Below are 23,575 nucleotides of genomic sequence, written 5' to 3' on the forward strand. Positions count from 1 at the left end.
AATATAACATTTACAACCTAAAGTATGTATTTTTAATATACTTTTTAATTTCGGTGAATTGTTGAAAGCATTCATCAAATGAATAAAAAAAATTAAAGTCTAGACCACAAACTGGAAGTTTTGTTTTGTTATTAGATAAACAAAATCATAAGACCACATGTACATCCTAAACTTTATTGGACTGTTTTAATAAAACTTTTTAAAAATATTCTCAGATATAAAGATGAAGACTAAATACTGTAACTGAAGAGGTTAACAGCATCAGATCAGTGTTTATTCCAAAAAAAAAAAAAAAATTGAAACTGGAGGATTAAAAATAAAACACAAACGGAATATCACATCCACATACGTGGAAAGTGAAACGGGAAGTAACTCAAACTTGAGACAATTCGGATAACATAGCAGCAAGTTAAAGCCCATTTTCAAACTCAAAATGTCAAAATGATTTGAAAGAAATCAAAGCGAGCTGTGAGAACAGCTGCAGAATCTTCCGAAATTGGGTTGAGAATGAAGCTTTACAACACTGAGATCCTAAAACACAGCCAACACGAACTCAAAACCTCCATGTAGAGTAAAACCAAACTAAGTTTTCAAACTGCAGGTTCTATGCAACCGTTCAAATCTCTCATCCCACAAGTTCCAAGCTCCAAGGCTGAGTTGATGGCCCGAGTGGCGTTTTGAACTGAAAAAAATGCGTTGAAGTTGGCAATGAAGCTCTTGCTGCATTGTTACAGTACAGGGATGAAGATGCGGCCAACCAGCAATCGTCTCCAGTCTGCCGTCAGAACACATGAAACACATGTAGAGTGAAAATGAAGGTAAAACGAAGGAAATGCAGGGTTTCACTCTCCCTTTGTGACCAAATCTTCAATGTAGGCATCCAGCTCGTCGTCACTGCTGATCTCAATGTCCTGTGGAACAAAGGAAACATGAACAAAAGAATCCATGCAGAATTCCAAAAATGACAAAATCATAATTTTTCAGTTAATAATTCTCATTAGTGCTATTAAAAATTAAAACAAACAACAAAATAGATTTATATCAAAGTGATTGTGTGCTTGTGTGTGTTTCAGACCTCCTGGACTTTCTGCAGAAGAGCAACGATGTTGGTTCTGAGTTTGCGAAGTTTCTCCTCAGATTCCCGGAGTTTGGCTTCCGCCCCGCTGCTCTTCTCCTCTACGGCTCGTGCCCGCGACTCCGCCCGAGTTTGGTAAGAATTACACAAACTCTGCAGTCCGGCCTCATACTGCTGGAAATACTCTTTCTGCAATTCACAAGAGTATGTAAGCACTCAAAACAGTTTAGGTTTGATATTAACATCTCTGAAGGCTTCCGTGTAGCAGAGATGATGTTCTGTACTCACGATGGGAAAGGCCACGAGGTCCTCAGCACTCATAGTGTTCACAGAATCTTTAGGGATTCGGAAATCCGGAGGGAAAAAATACCGTAGCAACGTCCTGCGCCAAACAAACCATTAACGGAGGGTTGAAAGAAACACAAAAGGCACATATTAAAAAGAAGAAGAAATACCTCATCATGGTCACAAGGCCTTCTGTGGTCTCTCTGCTTGGCCCGCTCTGAGTCGTGTCCGGCTCAGCAGCGGTGGGCGGAGTTACAGATCGTGCAGGACCCTGATTGGTGTCTGGACTTCGAGACTCTGGAGAGGCGGGACGCATAAGACGGACATCGTCGCTGCCTTTAAACACCCTGAAAACAAACACAAATTAAACATCTGCTGCACAAAACATTTTAAAGTCACAATGAAACACGTAGCGAGCGATCTGTTGATTTGTGCGAGTTTGTGCATGTACCAGCGGTCTCTAGGAGTGTTCATGGGAACATAGTCGAATTTGACCTTCCAGCGTACGCTCTCCTTTCCCGTCTCTACTGCGGTTACGCGACCCGTGAACCACTCGCCGTTCACCTTCGCCTCCACCAGAATTCCTTTATCTACAACATACACGGATTATTAGATTTAAAAATGATGTGCCACAATTCGACACGTCTCTTTGTAATGTGAAACAATTGACATATTTTACCTTTCTGTGCATTTTTTGTCGCATCTTTCTTCAGATCTTCATTAGTGCTATTTGTGATAACCTGACAGAGACATTGAAATCAATTATAACCACATTAAAGCAATTGTTCACACAAAAATGAATGTTTGTTGAAAATGTACTCGCCCCTCAGGCCATATACGATGTAAATGAGTTTGTTTTTTCATCAGAACACATTTGGAGAAATGTAGTTTTACATCACTTGCTCACCAGTGAATCCTGGTAAATGGGTGCCATCAGAATGAGAATCTAAACAGCTGATAAAAACATCACAATAATCCACAGGTAAACCACACCTCTCCAGTCCATCAGTTAACAACATGTGAAGTCAAAAGCTGTCTGTTTCTAAAGGTGCGTTCACACCGGACGCGAATGAAGCGGCAAGCGCAAGTGATTTACATGTTAAGTCAATGCAAAGACGCGAATAGCCATCCTGCGGCGCGAAACGCGCGAATGAGGCGGCGCGAAACGCGCGAATGAGCGTTTCAAGCGATTGCCGCGCCATTCGCGCAAATTCAAAAATCTGAACTTTGGCGAAAATCCGCGCCGCGTTAACCAATCAGGAGCTTGCTCTAGTAGTGACGGAGGCAGAAATCCGAAACAACAATGGCGGACAAAATCACCGTTGCTGTCTGTGGTTCCTCGGAGCTGTGCGATACATCTTTGGACTTTTGTAGAAACAGGAATAAAAGGGATCTTGCTAGGAATAAAGTGAGTGAAGAGTTCGGACAATCTGGTTAGTTTTAAAAAACGCTCTTTACTCAATTTGACCTACATATACATACATATTGAGACTACAAGCAAGCTAAAGCTGGCAAATTGAGCTCATTCACCTATTTTACAACTACTTTCCCGCTGACGAGTGGCAGAAGCCCCTCCCTTGACGCGAATTCGCGTCTGTTGTGAAGAAAATGTCACGCGCGAATGACGCAAATTTTACCGCGCGAATGGCGCGAGTAAACTCAAATGTTCAAGCGTTCAACTACGCGCGAATAGCGCGTTTTTCCGCGCAAGTCGCGTCCGGTGTGAATGCACCATAAGACACAAGGTGTGTTTACTTCAAACTATTGCTTTTTGCCAAAATATGACTCCAAAATCCATAATGTTTTCTTTTAGTGAAAAAGTCCATCCTAGGGTTTGTACAGATACTGTAAAATGTGGACTTTCCAGGACTTTTAATGACTTTAATCTGAGATCTCACTTATGTCTTCTATTTCAAATTCTATAAAAGGGGAAATGGATTAATAAAAATATACTACTAAAAAAATGCCAAAAATAAAGTAAACCACAAGCTAAGTAGTACTACTAAAGCATACTACAATTTTACTATAGTAAAACCATGGTTAATTTTCTTAACGGATTTGTATGTGCTTATACTTTCTTCTTTTTTTGTTTTGCTTTAATAACTGTACTGCCTTAATGGTTTGATGTTTTCTACTGTTTAAGAAAAAAAAAACTGAATAAAAGTTTTGCAAAATCGCTCTGAAATCCTGATATGAAACTTGAAGTTACAATCTGAATGATGATTCCTTTCAGATCAGGACTTGGAGCACAGATTGCAGATCATTTGACTTAAATTGGAAGTTTGCGTATGGCAAATAATTTGATTTAGATCGGGACTTAACATCATGTATCGAGAATCATTTTATTTGAATCATTCAATCCGAGAAATGATTCACAAACCCATTCCGATCTAAATCAAAAAATTTGCGGTTCACAATTTATAGTCCCAATCTAAAAAAATTATTTGCGATATGTAAAGCTGTGATCTAAATCAAAATCACACGAAAATCACAATCACACGAATCATTTGACTTAGATTGGAACTTTGCATTATCACGAATCACACAATTTACTAAGGACTTCAAATCGCATTTCGCGAATCATTTTATTTGAATCATTCAATTCACTAAATGATTCACAATCCTCTGATGTAAATCAAATGATTCGCGATATGCGATTTAAAGTCCCAATCTAAAAAAACGATTTGCAATATGCAAAGTTGCACTCTCAATCAAATGATTTGCAATATGCAACCCGATTGCAGCGCTTCGAAACAGTTGATTATTTTGCGATGCAATGGTTTAACTGATTCGGAGTTTCGAAAAACTCTGTTTCACCCATTACTATGTGCTTTTTAAAATCATTACAAGCAATGCTGAAATTCGATTTTTTTTATTTGATCTGGTGTTTGCTAGTAAATATCTTGAAATGAATCAGAGTGCTTTCAGCGTAAATGGCTTAATTGATTTGGTTCATCTGTTCCTCTTTTTGCATCTTCAGCCATGTTTACACGACACTGTTAGTACTACTACCTGCTTAACTCGATTGTTTTCTGACATTGACTGAATTAAGTGAAAAGGGTATCATGTTTTTTGAATTGTGTAAATCTTGCATGAAAATGTGCGCTTGTTGACAAAATTAAACACTTATTTTATAGAGGCATTGTTTTTCAATAATTCAAGTTTTTCAAGTACCTCTTCAGGAATATTGCTATTTTCAAGGGTTTTCCAGGCCTTGAATTTTAAAAAGTGTTGTCCTCTCACTTCAAATGCACAAACGTATTTGAGAAGATCCATTTTAGACAGTTTTTGCTTCTAAACGGTGCTTGAGTGTGAAAGGTTCTCCTGATTCAGACAAAGCGATTTTTTCACTGCAGAAAGCACTATTATGGATTACATACTCATATTTTAGCCAGAAGCAATGGTCTGAGGTTAAAAACTCTTAATGATGGATTTGTTTCTTACAAACACACTAGGCATTTTACTGATGGACTGGAGTGGTGTGAATTATTGTGATGTTTTTATCAGCCGTTCGGACTCTCATTCTGACGGCACCCATTCACTGCAGAGGATCCATTGGTGAGCAAGTGATGTAATGCTAAATTTAAATTTTTGGTTGAACTATTCCTTAAAATTGTAAATGAACAAATTTCACTCTGTTAACATGGTGTGAATGTTACCTCAGCATTGGTCTGTTTGGCTGCTGGTGGTGCTGCTGCTGGTGTTGGCGTTTTTTTTTCAATGGCACCTTTCCCTCGAGCCTGAACAGGAGCTGCCATCTTTGATTTTTTGGGTTGAGGTTCATCCTCTTCTGATGCACTGTCTTCTTCGTCGTCCTCCTCCTCCTCCTCTTCTTCTTCTTCCTCCTCCTCTTCTTCACTTTCTTCCTCATCTTCCTCCTCTTCCTGGACTCTACCCTTCTTTATGTTGCCTTTCTTATTGTTTGGAGTTTGTTTGGCAGACTTGGCGGACGAAGGCTAACAAAAACAAAACAACATCAGTTTGCTGTTAGTTTTTGTGCACTAAAACACAATCAGTGTAAAAGCAGGCTGAAATATATTTAAAGTTTGAGTATATACGACTACTTACTGTAGTAGCGCGGCTCTGTGTGGCGCTTCTGCGAGCCGGCGTCTTTGTGGGTGGCGGTGGGGGTGGGGCTACAGTTTTGGGAGCAGGTTTTGTTGCCTTCGTTGCAGGAGCCGGTGATGATTTTGCTTTGGACGGAGGGGGAGGAGCTGGCGGGGTCCGAGTAGGCCGTGAAGGAGGCGTTGCTTTAGGGGGAGGAGTTTTGGCTATCTGTGGCTGACTGACAGCTTTTCTGACCACTGCAGGGAGAGGCGGGGACCGTGGACGGGGCGCTGCTCGCTGAGAGGAGCGGGTCGGCTATTAGGGAGGATAAATTGGTTAAAAATATGTGCATTAATTTGTTTTATTGTCTATTCATTTTTTATTATAACAAAAACAAGTCTAAATCACATTTACCATCTTAAAAAAAAAAAAAAAAACAGAAATAGAAAATAATCTTTAAAGTTATCTTATGAGCTCATTTTCTAATCTAAATTGTATAATTTTTTTTTGTTCACATTACAGTATGAAAACTAGAGAGATAAATATGCTTAACTTTAATTAAAATAATGTTCTTTAAAAATAAGAAAAATATATTTTTATATAAAACATATAAAATATATTTTCTTATTTTTTAGGAACATTATTTTAACTAAAGTTAAGCATATTTATCCCTCTAGTTTTCATACTGTAATGTGAACAAAAAATATGATACAATTTAGATTAGAAAATGAGCTCATAAGATAATTTTAAAGATTAAACAAAGTTTTATAACATTTTTTATACTTTTATTTATTACTCCACTATGTTCTGTTAATTGTTCATGCTAACCTCTATGCTACTATTCGATGTTATCCTGCATTTTTCTTGTTTATTGTAAGCGTCCTTGAGCTATGGAAAGGCGCTATATAAATAACACTTATTATTATTATTATTATTATTGTAAGTTTGGAATGACATGAGAGTGAGTAAAGTACATAATTTTCTATTAAACTATCTCTTTAATTGTGCTAAAAAAATTCAGATTTTTAAAATATTTTTTCCATTTTGATTGTGTGGTAAATATAACCTATATAGTTTTGTGAGATTTATCCACAAACATCTAGGCAAAAAAAAAAAAAAAACCTGTACCTGAGGCGTGCGCTCTTCTGCAGGTTTTGTACTGACATCTAGAGGAAGCCGTTTTACATCTGCTGCTGATTTTATTGTTGTGGTTTTCTGAATGAGCAGAAACAAAGCATTAATTTACACCAAACAGACACAGAACGGCTCAGAAGAGAGCTGAGATGATGGACAGACCTGCATGGCCTCTAGTTTTTCTTGCTGCTGACGGATTTTCTCTGTTATCTCTTTCTGTTTGTCCTCTGATGACTTGGTGTCCTTTTTCAAAACCCCTACTGGCAAGTTCTGCTTCTGCTCAGACGCATCACACCTAACAGAACAGAACAATAACAAACAGAAGAATTAGTCTAAGAAACAAAACAAAAACCTTGAATAGTTCTGTACCAGTGCTTTCAGAATCTAGTTTCCCAACCTGTCCTGGGTTCCGTCTGGGTTCATGAGACACACCCAGCTGTCTGGGTACCGTTTGTCCACAGCATCCATCTGGAACGGCAGCGTCCGCCATTTCAAACACTTATCTATAGAAAAAAAAAAGATGAAGAATTAAGAAATTATATTTTTGTATGTCTTCTGAAAAAATGTGAGAGGTGTTTGCCTGCTGTCAAGATGGGTTGCCTCTATTTAGGGCGTTGCTATACAGTTCCTAGGGTATTTTTGTTGTTTCTTAGTCCACTGGGTGTTATGGTTATTTCTTGGGTCGTTGCCATGTAGGTGATGTTCTGCTCTTTTATTAGCATGGTGCTATGTGGTTGCTAGGTTGTTTAGGTTGTTTCTTATAATGCTGCCATATGATTGCTATGATGTTCTGGTTATTTCTTAGTGATTGGGGTGTTCTAATTGTTTAATAAGGCATTGCTATGAAGTCCCTAAGGTGTTCAGGTTGTATTTTTTAGGGTGCTGCTATGAAGTTGCCAAGGTGTTCATGTGTTTCTTAAGGCATTGGGTGTTCTATATGCTTCTTAGAGTGTTGCTATGAGGTTGCTATGGAGTTCTGATTGTTTCTTAGTGAGTTGGGTGTTCTAGTTGTTTTTTAGAGCGTTGCTATGAAGTTGTTAAAGTGTTCCAGTTGGTTTTTAGGGTGTTGGGTGTTCTAGTGTTCTTAAAGTGTTGCTATGGTGTTCTGGTTGTTTCTTAGAGTTCTCCGGTCTAGTTGTTTTTAGGGCGTTGCTATGTGGTTGCTAAGATGTTGTGGTTGTTTCTACAGGCATTGGGTGTTCTAGTTGCTTCTTGGGTGTTCTAGTGTTGCTATGGTGTTCTGGTTGTTTTTAGTGATTTAGGGCATGGCTATGAAGTTACTAGGATGTTCTAGTTGTTTTTTTAGGGTGTTGGGTGTTCCAGTTGTTTCTCAGGGAGTTGCTATGATGTTGCTAAGGTGTTCTGTTTTTTTTTTTTTTTTTTTAGAGTGTTGGGTGTTCTAGTTGTTTTTTAGTGCATTGGTATGTAGTTGTTAAGGTATTCTGGTTGTTTTTTGGGGCGTTGGGTGTTCTAGTTGTTTCTTAAAGTGTTGCTATGGTGTTCTGGTTGTTTTTAGGGTGTTGCCATGTAGTTGCTCTGGTGTTCTGGTTGTTTCTTAGGGTGTTGGGTGTTCTAGTTGTTTCTTAGGACAGTGTTTTTTTAGGGGGGTTTGGGTGTTCTATTTTTTTTAGGGCACTTCTATGACATTGCTAGGGTGTTTTGGTTTTCTTTATGGTGTTGGGTGTTCTAGTTGTTTCTTAAAGTGTTGCTATGGTGTTCTGGTTGTTTCTTAGCAATTTGGGTATTCTATTTGATTTTAAGGTGTCGGCATGAAGATGCTAAGGTGTTCTGGTTGTTTAAGGCATTGGGTGTTCTAGTTGCTTCTTAAGAGTGTTGCTATGAGGTTGCTACGGTGTTCTGGTTGTATTTAGTGATTTGGGGCATTGCTATTAAGTTGCTAGGATGTTCTGGTTGTTTTTAGGGTGTTGCTATGTAGGTGCTAAGGTGTTCTAGTTGCTTCTTAGAATGTTGCTATGAGGTTGCTATGGTGTCCTGGTTGTTTTTTTAGTCATTTGGGGCGTTGCTATGAAGTTGCTAGGATGTTCTGGTTGTTTTTATGGTATTGCTATGTAGTTGCCAAGGTGTTCTGGTTATTTCGTAGGGCATTGGGTGTTCTAGTTGCTTTTTATAGTGTTGCTATGAGGTTGCTATGGTGTTCTGGTTGTTTTTAGGGTGTTGGGTGTTCTAGTTTTTTTTAGGGCACTTCTATGACATTGCTAAGGTGTTTTGGTTTTCTTTATGGTGTTGGGTGTTCTAGTTGTTTCTTAGGGAGTTACTGTGAAGTTGGTAAAGTGTTCTGGTTGTTTCTTAGGACATTGGGTATTCTGGTTGTTTCTTAAGGGCGCTGGGAGTTCTAGTTGTTATTTAGGGTGTTGCTATGTGGTTGCTAGAGTGTTCTGGTTGTTTCTTAGGGTGTTGGGTGTTCTAGTCATTTCTTAGGGTGTTACTATGTGGTTGCTAGGGTATTCTGGTTGTTTCTTATGGTTTTTATATGTGGATGGTAACTATGTGGCCAAGGGCTTCTGTTTTTCTTTTTTTCCAATTAGGGAGTTGCTATCTTTTTAGCATCTACCAGGCAGGAATTGTAACGTCTGATCGCTTAGCAAATGATAGTTAGTATAAATACAACAGGCCTTAACAAGTGTCACTATTTGAAGAAACATTATTCATATCTGTTGCACAAAAGCTTAATACTTCAGTTTAGGAGTTAGGATGAAATCAGTAATCTTGAGCATGACCAAATTATGTTTTGGCATATTTATATATATTTAAATACTTGGCATGCTGAATGCAAGTTTATGTCGTACCACACTGGATGGTGACCGGGATCTCCATGGCTCTCCGTCTGCGAAACCGAAGCTCATTTGACGGAGTAGAGTTCCAGTTGGCCGACAAATAACCAAATTCATCCCAGAATTTCACTATGCCCTTCTGAGCTGTTGAGGGAAACATTTAATCATGTTAAATTTATACATTTTTTTTAGCTATTAATCTATTATAATTAACAAACTAATTATTCATAATTTAATGAATATTTTATATACATCCTCACATATTATTAACAAAAAGAAGCCCCACAGACTGACCTATACCGATGTCCTTCCAGTATTGGGCGAGATATTCTCCCATAGCTCTCAGTAAGTGCCTGTATTCCTTAGCGTCTGCAAAGTCCTGCTTGTTGTGTGTTGGTTCGAGCACTAGATAGGGAACGTCCACTACTCCTACAACACCCCCACATGCCCTGATACACACACACAGATAGCGGTCATCCATACTGTTAATGCTATTGCTCCACATCACCTTGCAAAACGCAGTTGTTTTTCACTCACATTCCTCCCTCTAGCTGTGGCCCCGTCTTCTCGTACATCTTAATTAGACGACTGCAGTTATAGACGAACATCCCGTCCTGGTCTCGCCTCTCGATGTTCACACCAAATATAAAGTTCAGCTCCTTGGGCTCTTTTAAAGCTCTGAAATGGAAAGAACAGACAAAATGCTGCATGAAACAACATGTATTGTGAAAAGCACTATACAAATTTACTTCACAACAGTCAAGTGTGCATTCTCAGGAATATGAACATGAATATGCAGAAGACTAAAGTCGAATCTTGGAAAACAAAATCTCTTTAAGAGGTCATAGTGTGTTTGTAGGTGCGGACTACATGTTTTAGACATGCATTACTTTTGTTTGGATGCATGGATGGCTTGTTTTCTAGTCGCTTCTGCGCGTAACGCCACAGCAGAATCTTGTGCCTTTCTCAGCGCAGCCTGAAATCAACGACAGAAATGAAACACATTTTATTCTTTGATTTTTATTATCTTTGACTAAGATCTGAAGTGTGGGAGTTAGGGTGGTTGTGAATTCTTACTCGGGCTTCTTTGGATAAATCATCACCAAGCTTTAACTCCAGGGCACGAGCTTTACTCTCGGACTCTCGCGCCTTCTCCTCAGCTAGAGAGGAAGTCAAACGCACAAAAAAAGACATACATAGTAGGCACATAAGTGATTTGATTTTACAGCACAAGGTCTAATTCTCTCACTGAGAATCCAGTTTAAAACCATTTACTCTTCTTCCTTTGTTCCAGTCTTTATCAAAGGAAGAGCTCAAACTGGCATTTCTAAACATACCCCTTGCATGTGTGAAACTGAGCAGCTACATCCTGTCAAAACTTGTGGTTCAGTATTTGAAGAGGTTAAAAGCAGAAATGGTCAGATAGCGGAAATGCCATTTAGAAGCCACAAAGCCTGAATTTCCTTAACGCCATTTTCTAGGCCACTTTGAGATGTTTATGCGGACTGAGGTTAAACTCACCAAGTTTCGAGAGGTGATCTGCCTTCTTGACCTCCTGCTCCGCACGGGTTTTAAAGCGCGTTGATGTGTATTTGTACATCCTATAAGTCAAAAGAACAGAATGCATAGCTCATATGAGTGTGTGTATATATATTTATATATATGAATGTTTTTTTTTTTGCAACCGCCTCTGCACTTGATTTAGTTGACAAAAACCTACTAGTAAAAACCTTGCAAACTAGTATTAAAATATCATTTTGGTGTGAAAATACCCCGAGACTGTGTATACAGTTAAAGTCAAAAGTTATTAAAAGTTAAGCAGAATCTGCAAAACGTTATTTTACCAAAATGAGAGGGATCATAATCACAAAATGCATGTTATTTTTTTATTTCACATAAAAGATGTTTACATATAGTCCATTAAAGAAAATAATAGTTGAATTTATTAAAATGACCCCATTCAAAAGTTTACATATGTTTGATTCTTAATACTGTATCGTTACCCGAATGCGCCTGTGTGTTTTTTTTTTTTAAGTGATAGTTGTTCATGAGTCCCTTGTTTGTCCTGAACAGTTAAATTGCCTGCTGTTCCTCAGAAAAAATTCTTTAGGTCCCACTAATTTTATTGTTTTTCAGCATTTTTGTGTATTTGAACCCCTTTCCAGACAATGACTGTGTGATTTTAAATTCCATCTTTACACACTGAGGACAACTGAGGGACTCATATGCAACTATTACAGAAGGTTCAAACACTCACTGATGCTTCAGAAGGAAAAATTATGCGTTAAGAGCCAGGGGTGTAAACTTTTGAACAGAATGAAGACATGTCCATTTTTTTGTACATTTTGATTAAATATCTTTTTTTTTTTTTTTAATACTGCTCTTCAGAAGCTACAGAAGATAATTGCATGTTTACATTAAGACAAAATAAGTTAAATTTACCCTGATCTCCAAATTCAAAATGTTTTCACCCCTGGCTCTTAATGCATTGGGTTTCCTTCTGGAGCATCAGTGAGTGTTTGTAATAGTTGCATGTGAGTCCCTCAGTTCTGCAAGGTGTATGTAAACTTTTGACTTCAACTGTATGTGTGGAACTGGTACTTCACATGTTTACCTAGGGTTATACAAGCAACAGGACAATCTCTTGGTTCTGACTTTGTGACCCTGAATGAAGATCCTCATTCTGGGGTCGATGTACAGGACAGCAGCATACGCACGGAACGATCTCCTCTCTGGCTTCCTGTTTACAACACAAACATACTTGTCAGGATTGCCAAAAACATCCAACACTACATTCACATGCTAAAACCTCCTGGAAGACCAACTTCCTGAACAGTTTAGCTCCAATCTGCTCCACCAGAGTTTTCTGGAAGTTTCAAGTAATGCTGAAGACGTTGACTAGCTGGTTGTAAAGGAATAGTTCACCTCAAAATTAAAATTAGCTTAAAATGTACTCAGCCCCAGGCCATCCAAGATGTAGATGAGTTTGTTTCTTGCTCAGATTTGGAGAAATGTAGCATTACATCACATGCTCACCAATGAATGTGAATGGATCTCTCACCAGAATGAGAGTCCAAATCTGATAAAAACATTACAATAATCCACACCACTCCAGTCCATCAATTAAAATACTGTGAAGTGAACTTTAAATTTTAAAAAGTCCATAATATTAGTTTCTAGTCTGAATCAGGCTCAAGCACCATTTATTGATCAAACAGTCCAAAACTGATCTAAACAATTATGTTGGTGGGCGTCAATATGAGAGGAAAACAATGAATGGACTTTTTAAACAATTATAGACTAGTTGTTTGCAGGGTTTCTGCAGATATGAACAAGTGAAATTTAAGACTTTTTAAGACCTTTTTAATACCACCTTATATGAAATTTAAGACTGAACCTGTAATGGAAATAGATATTATATTACATGCATACATGTAATATTGAATGTGTTTAATGTAAAAAGTAAACTAAATTTCATGGTTGTCATAAATTAAATTTATTACTACGATATACAGTGAACTTTTCATATCAGCAGATACTATTCCACACAAAATATCCCCATAAAAGTACCACTAGAAATATCTGATGTAAAAAAAAAAAAAATGCGATCCTTGTTTGGAACTATTTCCGTTGGTGAAACAGAACAAAACAGTGGAAATATTTTGTCTAATATGTAGTAACTACTTGACTAACTACTTGTTTATTGAGCTAACATTAATGTAACATTTGTAATTGTGAGAATTTTCAGCAAAAAGCACACTTGGTATATTACTGAACTATATCATGTTATAAATAAACTATACATTTTAAATTTTTACCTCAGTGTGTTTCTCACAAATAGACCAGAAATACACTATCCATTATCAATTTCTGTTTACGTTGAATGTATTAAAATAGGAATCTTTCTTGCCTTTCTATGCTTCGCTAGTTGTTTTGGTCACTTCAGTTTTAATCAGGCGGTTTGTTCGGTCGGGCAAGAAAAAAAAAAAACATTTTAAAAGTATCTCGAAGGCTGGCGGTCAGCTAGCTCGACCTATATTTATTATTAATATTGATAACATTATATACAGAAAAGGGTAGTTTGACCTGTATTCTGCTACTGCGATTCTGTCTGAAGACGCAGTAACTTCCACAGAGAAAAAAAAAAATCTACAGTTGTTAGCAACTGGCCTTAGCCAAGCACTTTATTCAGTTTTTTCAAGCTAAGTATCGCTAAACTTGCACTTCCTCATAGCTAAAAAGTTAAATCCATTTAACTTCTGCGGTACAATCGGAGAGAGACTCGCGCCAATGACAGAAAGCTGATTGGCTATTGCATGCTGGTCTCATTTGTAGTTTAAATACAGCAAATTATATTTGGAATAGTGAAATAAAGAACTACAACACCACGGAAACAACAAAAAGAGAATTTAAATGAGAATTAGATGTAGCGTTACATGGGCATCGGAAAAATAAGACCTGTGTAAAATTATTTAAGACCTAGAACAGCAAATTTAAGACTTTTTAAGGCCTTAAATTGTGATTTTTAAATTTTAGACTTTTTAAGACCCCGCGGGAACCCTGGTTTGGCAAGAATAGGTTATTTAAAGTGAAAACACAGTTTTTCGCTTCACAAGACGCTAACTGATGAACTGGAGTGGTGTGGATTACTTTTGGATTATTATGATGTCTTTATCACCTGTTTGGACTCTTATTCTGATGGCACCCATTCACTGCAGAGAATCCATTAGTGAGCAAGTGATGTAATGCTACATTTCTCCCAACCTGATGCAGAAACAAACTTATCTACATCTTGATTGGCCTGAGAGTGCATACATTTTCAGCAAATTTTCATTTGGTGGTCATTCAGTTGGTGCTAGGATCTACAGAAAGCTGAAGAACTGATAATTTGCGAGTTAACTCACACTCCCTCTACAGGCGTCCCAGCCATCATAATGTCCTGGTGGTCCGTCTCCACATCCAACTCCGGCTCTCGGTTATCCATCAGCTTCAAGTTATAAACTACAACCAGCGTACCTACAAAAACACAGCCCTCATTTAATGGCCTTGTTAGACAAAATCCAATCAATTTTTGACAAACTGCTGAAAAACCAACCACTGGGTCCTTCAATCTTCTTGAACTGGCGGAATATCTGCTCTTCGTTCTTAAAAGGTGAATACTTAAAGATGAGTTCAGTCTCAGTAGCGTACTTCTCCGTGTCTTGAGTCAGAGGCTGCTGGGTCTTCACATCCCAACTAGGTAATGGGACAATCACCTGGGAATACAGGCCAACAACTCTAAGAGGTCTGCATTTGTGTGTGGTGCCTTGCTAGAAATCAGTGTCTTACCTCGTCTAGACCCTCCTCTTCATGAAATGTTCGCGACAAAAACAAACACGTTAATTTGTCATCTTTTTTGGTGAAAAGGATGAAGTCCTTCCCAATACGCATGGAACCCCTAAAAGAGACAAAAATGTTTACGCATAAAAACACCCCCTAAATATGCCAGGCAGTTTGGTTTGTGGGAAAAGTGTAATAGTACTTACGACTTTAATCCGTTTCCATACTGGCCAATGTGAGTGGACTCTGGGAATCGCTTGCTTGATTTGCCGAACTGGATGACATGTGTGGCTTCGCCTATTCAAAACATTTCTACTGTCACCACTCTATCATGTATGTAACCTTGTTGAGTGGAAATGCATGCATTTCATGGGTTTAGTTGTCTTTGCTTTACTCACTGGGGTCCATTCCAGTGCCATCGTCGAGGAAACACAGCATAAACCCGCCTCTCAGATCTGGTCTCTTCTCTGATTGGCCATAACAAATAATTAAACATGTATTAGGGGTCAATTATTTTTGTTTTAAGAACATATTTTTGCTAGTGTTGAAATGTATTTCTATAACTGTTTCCAACCTGTGTAGATGTCTATCCGCGTGGCATTTGCATCTCTGTAGATGAGAAATGGTGTGGATGTTCATTCCAATAGTGCAAATCATTTGAATGATTCCTCAGTATGATTTAGTGTGTCAGGAACACTTAAATGGGTCATGAACTGCCTTTGTTTTTTACTTTATGTTCTCTAAGGTACACTAACAATGTTATCAAGATATTATTCATAACACTGAATGTTTGTCCTGAACAGATTTCTTCAGAAAAATCCGTCAGGTCCCACAAATTCTTTGGTTTTCCAGCATTTATGTGTACCATTTCCAACAATGACTGTATGATTTTGAGATCCATCTTTTCACACTGAGGACAACTGAGGGACTCATATGCAACTATTACAGAAGGTTCAAACCCTCACTGATGCTTCAGAAGGAAACACGATATATTAAAGGAGTAGTTCACTTTCAGAACAAAAATGTACATCCAAGATGTTCATGTCTTTCTTTCTTCAGTCGTAAGGAAATTATGTTTTTTTTTTGAGTATAACAGTTCAGGATTTCTCTCCATATAATGAACTTCTATGGTGCCCCAGAGTTTTAACTTCCAAAATGCAGCTTCAAAGGGCTCTAAACGACCACAGCCGAGGAAAGAAGGGTTATGATGGGTTATTTTCTTTAAAAAATTACAATTTATATACTTTTTAACTCAAACGCTCGTCTTGTCTAGCTCGGCATGACGAGCGTTTAAGATTAAAAAGTATATAGGTTGTAAATGTTTTTAGAAAATAACCAACCGTTTCGCTAGATAAGACCCTTCTTCCTTGGCTGAGATTGTTTAGAGCCCTTTGAAGCTGCATTTAAACTGCACTTTGGAAGTTCAAACTTGGAGGCACCATAGAAGTCCATTATATGGAGAGAAATCCTGAAATGTTTTCCCGAAAAAAAACACAATTTCCTTACAACTGAAGACAGACATGAACATCTTGGATGAGTAGGGGGTGAGGGGGTGAGTACATTATCTGTAATTTTTTGTTCTGAAAGTGAACTACTCCTTTAAGAGCTGGTGGGTGAAAACTTTTGAACAGAATAAGAATGTGTACATTTTTCTTATTTTGCCTAAATATCATATATATTTTTAATTTAGTATGGCCCTTTAGAGGCTACAGAAGATACTTACATGTTTTCCAGAAGACAAAATAAGTTAAATTTACCCTGATCTTCAAATTCCAAAAGTTTTCATCCCCCAGCTCTTAATGCATAGTTTTTCCTTCTGAAGCATCAGTGAGCGTTTGAACCTTCTGTTATAGTTGCATATGAGTCCCTCAGTTGTCCTCAGTGTGAAAAGATGAATCTCAAAATCATAGTCACTGTTGGTAAGGGTTCAAAATAAACAAAAAGCTAGAAAACCAAATCATTTGTGGGACCTGAAGGATTTTCTGAAAAACACCAGGCAGTTTAACTGTTCAGGAGAAACAATGGACTCATGAACTATCACTTAACAAAAAAAAACACAGCTGTTGAACACTGTTAAACACAACTTTTGAACTGGGTAAATTTTATAAATTCAACTATTGTTTTTTTCTGGTGGACTATATGCAAACATCTTTTAGGTGAAATATCTTATTCAGGTCAGTACTAAATAAACAATAGCATGCATTTTGTATGATCCCTCTTATTGTGATTCTGAAAGGGGAAAACTTTTGACCTCAACTGTATCTACTAGGGATGCAACGAAATAAATTCTTGGCCAAAGCCAAGCAAATAAAACACTGGGCTGAAGGCCGATTACCAAACACGCCACCCCCCGATGTATTTTGCCAATTTTTCACCATTGCACAAGTTAAATAGCCAAAATGTGCTTTTTACAGGTTTGTCTTGCTTTTCAACATTAGACTTTATGGCCTACAACAAAAGCACAAATTAACTTAAAATTAATAAGTTAGTAAAATATTCTTTGGCCATTTTAAGACCCCCTTTTTGAATCAGGCATGAGTTTTAATGTTCAAATAAATGCAGCCTTGCTGGCAGAAGAGACTTCTTTTAAAACATTAGAAGATATTCCAGATCCCAATTTGAACACTATGTGTGAATTAGGGCTGTGCAATTAATTGCAATCGCAAAAAAAATCGCGATTTAAGCACATGCGATTTCTAAACCGCATAAGACTGCGATTTTATCGGAATTTACTATCGCGGAATACCACGGAATTCGTTGATTTTTGGATGAATAAATCAAAAGTTGGTCTGTCACTTAATTCAAATCGCGATATGGACTAGTGTCTGTGAAAACTGAAATGCAAAAAGACTGTTTTAATATGAATCCTGCATGTTCCGTTTGCCTCTGTTATGTATGAATGGCAGAGACGCGTTTTTTTACTACACGCATACTGAAGCACTCGTGAAGCTCCCGCTAATTTTTGGCATTTGCATCTCACATGAACAGATAAACTCAATCTCCAAAGCTGCTGTGAGTGTCACTTTTACGTTTCATTTGAGAAAATTAGCATCATATCATACTGTACAGTGTACACACAGAAACTTCACAGCAACCTGTCAAAATAAAAGTATGGTTTAACATGAAACAGAACAATATTAGTCTTGTATTACTTTTGTACAGTATAATGTACAATATATATGATAAAAAATAAATATTACAACAAGATTAACCACTTAATTGTAGAAAAAATACTACAATTATTATTTAAAATGAATATAATTTTTCTTTCATGTATTGATTTTAACAGTAAACTTCTGTTTGTTTGCCAAAAATTAAAAGGGTTTATTTTTCATTTGATTAAAAAAAAATAAATGTTTATGCTTTTTGATTATCAGAAAAATTAAAACACACAAGAATTTCTAAAAAAAAAAAAAAAAAAGATTGTAGAGCCCTCAAAATGTTAAAATAGAGAGTTTTGAACTTATTTTTCCACTGAAATGAATGTCTTCGTTATTACACAAAGTAGGCTAAAGTACGGGAAAAAATTTATTTTATGTTGTCTGTTTTAAAGACAATTTTTCAACAGTTTTATTAAACTTAATACTGTTATTTCATTGTGAAATGTTTTGTTATGCACTTCTTGTGCACTGAATACATTTAGAATGTATGTATGTAGCTTGTTTGAAAAAGCAAAAACAGTTGCCAAAATCGCAAATAAAATCGCAATCGCAATATTCGTTCAAAAAATCGCAATATGATTATTTTGTCCATATTGCACAGCCCTAGTGTGAATGTTATGATAAATGTATTAATAGAGCTGTTGTAATTATGGTTAGCATTATTTGTTTATTTTTTATTTTACAGAACAGTAAAATTACAATTTTTCTGCTATTTTCAGCCGAATAATTTTGGTTGCCAAACATTCTGTGCATCCCTAGTATCAGAGTAGAACATTCCAAAAGCTGTTGTTGTGGCAGAATGCCTTTAATAGAAGCAGTTTTTAGACTAACAACAAAGTTAAGCGCTGAAACTTACAGGATGTTTTTATAGTACAATGACCTCTTATATGTCAAAAGATCAAGGGAATTTTGGTTTCTCAGTTCATGACCCATTTCAGAATAACTGATGAAACAAAAAAAACAGTGTTTGTACCTGGAGTTGTCCACCAGCTCAGCCAACGCTCCAAAAAGAAACTCGTGGGTTGTCCTGTTGGCAACAAAATAATTGGTCAACAACAACAACAACAAAAAAGTTACATTTTTTATCACCCCTGTGTTACTTTACTGTGTGACTAGTTTATGGTCGATAAACACAAAAGTATGTGTTGAAGTTTAATTGTTATACAAGAATTCATGCATTATTAAAACACTGTTATTAATGTACAACCAAAACAAAACCATCATTCACAAACATATTTATACCGTCTGCACTCCCACTGATATTCAACACATCACTTTTTTGACAAAATTGAGCTCTGCATTGCCAAAGGTTGATCATGCCACAGCATTTCATCAAAAATGAATGCCTTCTGGTCATACTGTCGATGCAAAATGCTCTGTAGAAGCATTTAAGTTAACAAATTAACAAAACTGGATGCTTTTGAGAACAAGTTCTAATTTGATTGGATGATTGCTACACAACTTTTAGCAGTCAGGTAGACCATGTTATCAATCACAAAAATTATCAATCAATGAGTCAACACTAATTAATGCAGTAAATGCTTAGAATTTATATAATAGGTAATAGAGTAGTGGAACTATGACGTCACTTTATAGGCAAAAACCCGAAAGCGAGTTAGCATTTTAGCACTTCCAGTTCCATCGTCCCAGAGTCAATGGGTTTTTTTGAATAGGAGTTTCTTTAAATTTCTTAAAATAAGGTCTCGTATTATTCTACGACGTGAAACACACCAGCTACACCCCACTCGTGATTTTTTTTAAACTAATGTTTCTTGAAAAAGAAGTTCCTAAATGTGACTACAGGTGTTGTCAGAGACATTATTCCATGCAAACACCACATTTACTGGCTTAGTTACTGCGAAAGTGAAACTTTAATAATGCATAAGGCTTAAACCCACATTAAAATTAAATGTTCACGGCCCATGAAGCTGTTAGAAAGCAGAAAGATTGAGGATTTTCTAGAAGCAAGGGTAAAATAATTTTTGTGTAACTGCCCAAAATGATAGCTGAAATGTGATACTTTATTGCTTTACTCACTAAAATAAAAGTAATCTTACCTTAACAGATTAAATGCACTACAATTTGAGTACTACCTGGAGACACATTTTTAATTAAAATGTTCATATTAGTTAAGGATTAATTGACGTGTAATGGACCTTTGTTCAAAATGCTTTCATATGTGCTTTAGGTATGATCATGTCATTTATTCACTACTTACCATTTATTTTTAATGTCTCATTTCAGTTTTAGTTTGGCTCAAATTTTGTATTTATTCCAGTTTAAAAGGTTCATGTAAAGTGGATTAAAATTCATCCACAGAGTAAGTCCTTTTCACTGAAATTGTTTCTAAAAATAAGTTATCGGAAGCATGGCGCTGGTGACATTGGAGGTGAGCGACCACGGTGTAGTTCGTTTATAACCTGGTGCTTGTATTTAGGCTTCAAAATTCATGAACTATAATTGAACATGGAGCTTATGTTTTGTGATAATCCATGACACTATTGTCAGATGATAAATTATTATTTTTACACTAACCTTCACTCAAAAACACATAGGGCCAGATTTACTAATAGCTTGTGCCAGAGTGCAGTGAAGAACTGGCACTGAAAAGGCATGGACACAGTTATTGAATATGCACTTGTAGGTGTTTCCCGTTTCAGATGCACAATTTATGGGAGAAGAGTATTAAAATCAATCACGCAACGCGCTCGTCAAATTACCACATATTTGCGCAAAAAAAAAAAAAAATTGCACTGCTCTTGGTAGATTGAGCTGGTCATTATGGAAATGATCTGGTTGCATCTGTGTTTTTTAATGTGTGCACTGCTAGTAAATCACATGCAGAATTTCCTCTTATCAGTGCTTTTATGGAGTTGCCGTCTAACGCTAATCTGCCCTGTTTAGTAAATCTGGCCCTGGCTCATAATATTCTGCGATCCCACAGCTGCCTTATCAAAACACTACAAATGAATCATGTAATCTCAAAAAAATAAATACTAAAGGAATCCTTCCTCATGGCAGCCCGTCTTAGGACATTTCTCTTAAAGGAACGGTTTTACCAAACCCCATTATGAAAAACCATGTCATAGTTTTTTTTCAATCATTACTGATATTTTTTTACTAAAATTGGTACTTACGAGTTTGTGTGCAAATATTCAAAGGTGAGCTGAGCTCGGTTCAGCGAGCTGTAATTGGTGTAGGCCATCGTTAAAAAAAAAAAATAATAATAATAATAATAAAAAAAAAGAGAAAACCAGCTGATTGTATTCACGTCTCGTCTCTACATTCTTCCCATATGAGGTGAATCAAGTGTGATTGTTAAGCACCTAGAAAACAAGAAATAAACACGTCAGTACAAAATATCTATAGAACAATTGCAAAATTGCAAAACTAACTGCTTACTGGGATTTACAGTAGGTAATACGCAACAATACAAACATTTCAAACTGTAGTTTGCTATGCAAATTACATGGCTTGTTTGCATTTTAATTCAATTTTGATAATAACTCTTAATACTTCCAACGCATTCCTACAGAATTCAAGTGCAATGCATTGTGGGGTTCCACAGAATGTTTAATGTTGTATACTGCATTTTGGCAGAAGTATTTGCATACTGTGCTTAGTATAACAGTAAAGTAGTATGTTATTCTGAGAATAATCTCAAAATGAAAAAAGTATTAAAAAAATGCATTTTGCCATTCTGTGTGCTTTTTCATTTCATCATATTAAACATATTAGTCACTGTAAATGTCTTTTTTTAATATCCTTTCATATTATATTCATGCATATGCATTTGTTAAACATTTGCAATATGTTAAACGCATAGTGCATTTTTCTTTTTCTGGGCTAAATAATGAACCACACAGGTGAGTTCATAAATGCTGTGTCTCTGATGGACATTTTACTGTCCGTCCTTGAACAGACTTAATTCACACAGAAACACACGCCAGGCCAGCCCATGCTGCAAGGCCCTTAAGATCCATGCAACAGCAGAGACTGCTGATCTGCTAACACTTTCATTCACTAAACGCTCAAATCAGTATCTAGACAGTCGAATTTAACTTCTGCCTCATACAATGAAGCATGCACAGGAGCACTGGTCTAATAACTGCGGCCTGTCCAAAAACAACCGCCTCATTTACAAAACCAACAGCCTTTGTAACGTTACAGTAACACAAGCAATAAATGTGATTTCAATAATGCAAACCATTTAACCACTCCTCGACTTCCGTTTGACTTTATCCAACGGTTTCTGCCTGTTGCATGTGGGAAACTACCAAACAGAACGTGTTTATTCCTTTTTCGTTCATAGAAAGTAGATGCAAGGCCTCGAATCGCTCCAGCAGCTCTTTCCCTCGAACAACACGCACAAGCGCCGAGACAGCTTGCCCCGCCCCCCTCACCGCGGCTCAGCCAATCGCGTTCCCCGCTGCTTCATTACGCGCATCTGATTAGTTGAAATCGACGTCGTTTAACGTAAAGCAGGAAGTAAGTGTGCTTTCCATGAAGGAATGTGGCGTGGAAAAACGCGGGGAGAGAATTGTGCTTAAAGCACAACACGACTAATCGATAAACTGACCTGCTGCTATTGGTATTTAAAATCATATAAAAGGTAATAATGATACGACAACCTTTATGTAATAGGAAGCCACCAGGTATTAAGTCGAGTTTGACATATAAGCTTAATTTGCTAATGCATATAGTTTTGTGGTTCAGTTTGTAAGGTTTAACCTTAACGAAACACTTATACTTCAACTGTAAAAAATGAATGCTGTGGATGAAAACTGTAATGGATGAAGGGGACAAAATGTCTGCCGTCACTTCTGAGCATAAAAACAGTTGGATCGCTTCAAACAGATGACATTCACAGATTTTGAAGTGTTGTGATTTTTTAACACTACTAACCTTTAGAAAATTGGTGAGAAATCACACTTGTTTGTGTGACTAGAGCCACAAAGAAAAAATTATTTTGTGGTAGCGGCCCGCACTTTTTAGCCAATAAGAAAACGCTGTCTGCGTTTTTAGACGTTCGGATTGGCTGATGTTTCTCTGGTGGGCGGGATTTGAAGAATAAGTGTCGATTATGCATTTTCGATGATCATTATACTTCATTTAAAGACGTAATTCTAAACATTTAACAGGTTTATTCAAAAATTATTAGTCTTTTATTGACTTTTATGGAATTTAACGAAGGCCAATGTAATACATCTGCGACCCTGGACCACAAAACTAGTCTTAAGTAGCACAGGTATATTTGTAGCAATAGCCAAAAATAAATTATGCCAAAAAGCATTAGTATATCAAGTAAAGATTGTGTTCCATTAAGATAATTTGTGAATTTTAAACTAAATATATCAAAACTTCATTTTGATTAGATATGCATTGCAAGAACTTGATTTGGACAGCTTTAAAGGTGATTTTCTCAATATTTTTATTTTTATTTTTGCACCCTCAGATTTCAGAATTTCAGTAGTTGTATCTTGGGCAAATATTGTCACTATCCTAACAAATCATACAACAATGGAAAGCTTATTCATTCAGAGCCCTGTGATCCAGGGTCACATGTTACATTTAGGTAAATTGTTAGTGTGAAATGATTTAAAAATGATGTTTCGCTATCATTAGGCTGACTTTCTTTGAACTAGCTTTGTTAACTTCAAGACGCATTCTTCAATTCCTGGCTGATGATTGGCCATTGTGATAAAAAGTGTTTTCGGTGAATTGTGAAAAGGTAAGTGTGTTTTGTGTGCAGTTTTTGTACG

General features: G+C 36.8%; 1 protein-coding gene across 2 annotated transcripts; it reads right to left on the bottom strand.

The window, feature by feature from the left end:
* Positions 1-334: 334 nt before the first annotated feature.
* morc2 (MORC family CW-type zinc finger 2) lies at positions 335-22,168 on the bottom strand. 2 transcript variants are annotated; one of them, XM_073831716.1, is made up of 27 exons: positions 22,021-22,168; positions 20,951-21,139; positions 18,787-18,840; positions 15,227-15,261; positions 15,051-15,119; positions 14,859-14,949; positions 14,662-14,770; positions 14,429-14,588; positions 14,238-14,349; positions 11,948-12,073; positions 10,855-10,934; positions 10,411-10,493; positions 10,224-10,309; positions 9,871-10,011; positions 9,628-9,782; positions 9,349-9,477; positions 6,939-7,044; positions 6,704-6,836; positions 6,536-6,622; positions 5,429-5,722; positions 5,020-5,316; positions 2,040-2,100; positions 1,812-1,950; positions 1,531-1,707; positions 1,364-1,457; positions 1,076-1,264; positions 335-911 (listed from the first exon to the last, which is right to left on the bottom strand). In XM_073831716.1, the coding sequence occupies exons 2-27, from the start codon at positions 21,016-21,018 to the stop codon at positions 843-845; spliced, it is 3,144 nt and encodes a 1,047-aa protein (XP_073687817.1). In that variant the 5' UTR covers positions 21,019-21,139; positions 22,021-22,168; the 3' UTR covers positions 335-842. The 2 variants fall into 2 exon arrangements, with proteins under 2 accessions (XP_073687817.1, XP_073687816.1); XM_073831715.1 differs by lacking the exons at positions 18,787-18,840; positions 20,951-21,139; positions 22,021-22,168 and having other exon boundaries at positions 15,227-15,264.
* Between the last annotated feature and the right edge of the window lie 1,407 nt (positions 22,169-23,575).

Source organism: Garra rufa, chromosome 25, assembly GCF_049309525.1.
Source record: "Garra rufa chromosome 25, GarRuf1.0, whole genome shotgun sequence".
Lineage (NCBI taxonomy): Eukaryota > Metazoa > Chordata > Actinopteri > Cypriniformes > Cyprinidae > Garra > Garra rufa.

Excerpts from the sequence above, each read along its gene's own strand:
- morc2 (XM_073831716.1), bottom strand. The coding sequence starts at position 21,018 with ATGGCCTACACCAATTACAGCTCGCTGAACCGAGCTCAGCTCACCTTT. Across the intron at positions 14,950-15,050 it reads TGGCACTGGAATGGACCCCA|GCGAAGCCACACATGTCATC; the intron begins GTGAGTAAAGCA and ends TGTTTTGAATAG. Across the intron at positions 6,623-6,703 it reads AAAAACTAGAGGCCATGCAG|AAAACCACAACAATAAAATC; the intron begins GTCTGTCCATCA and ends CTGCTCATTCAG.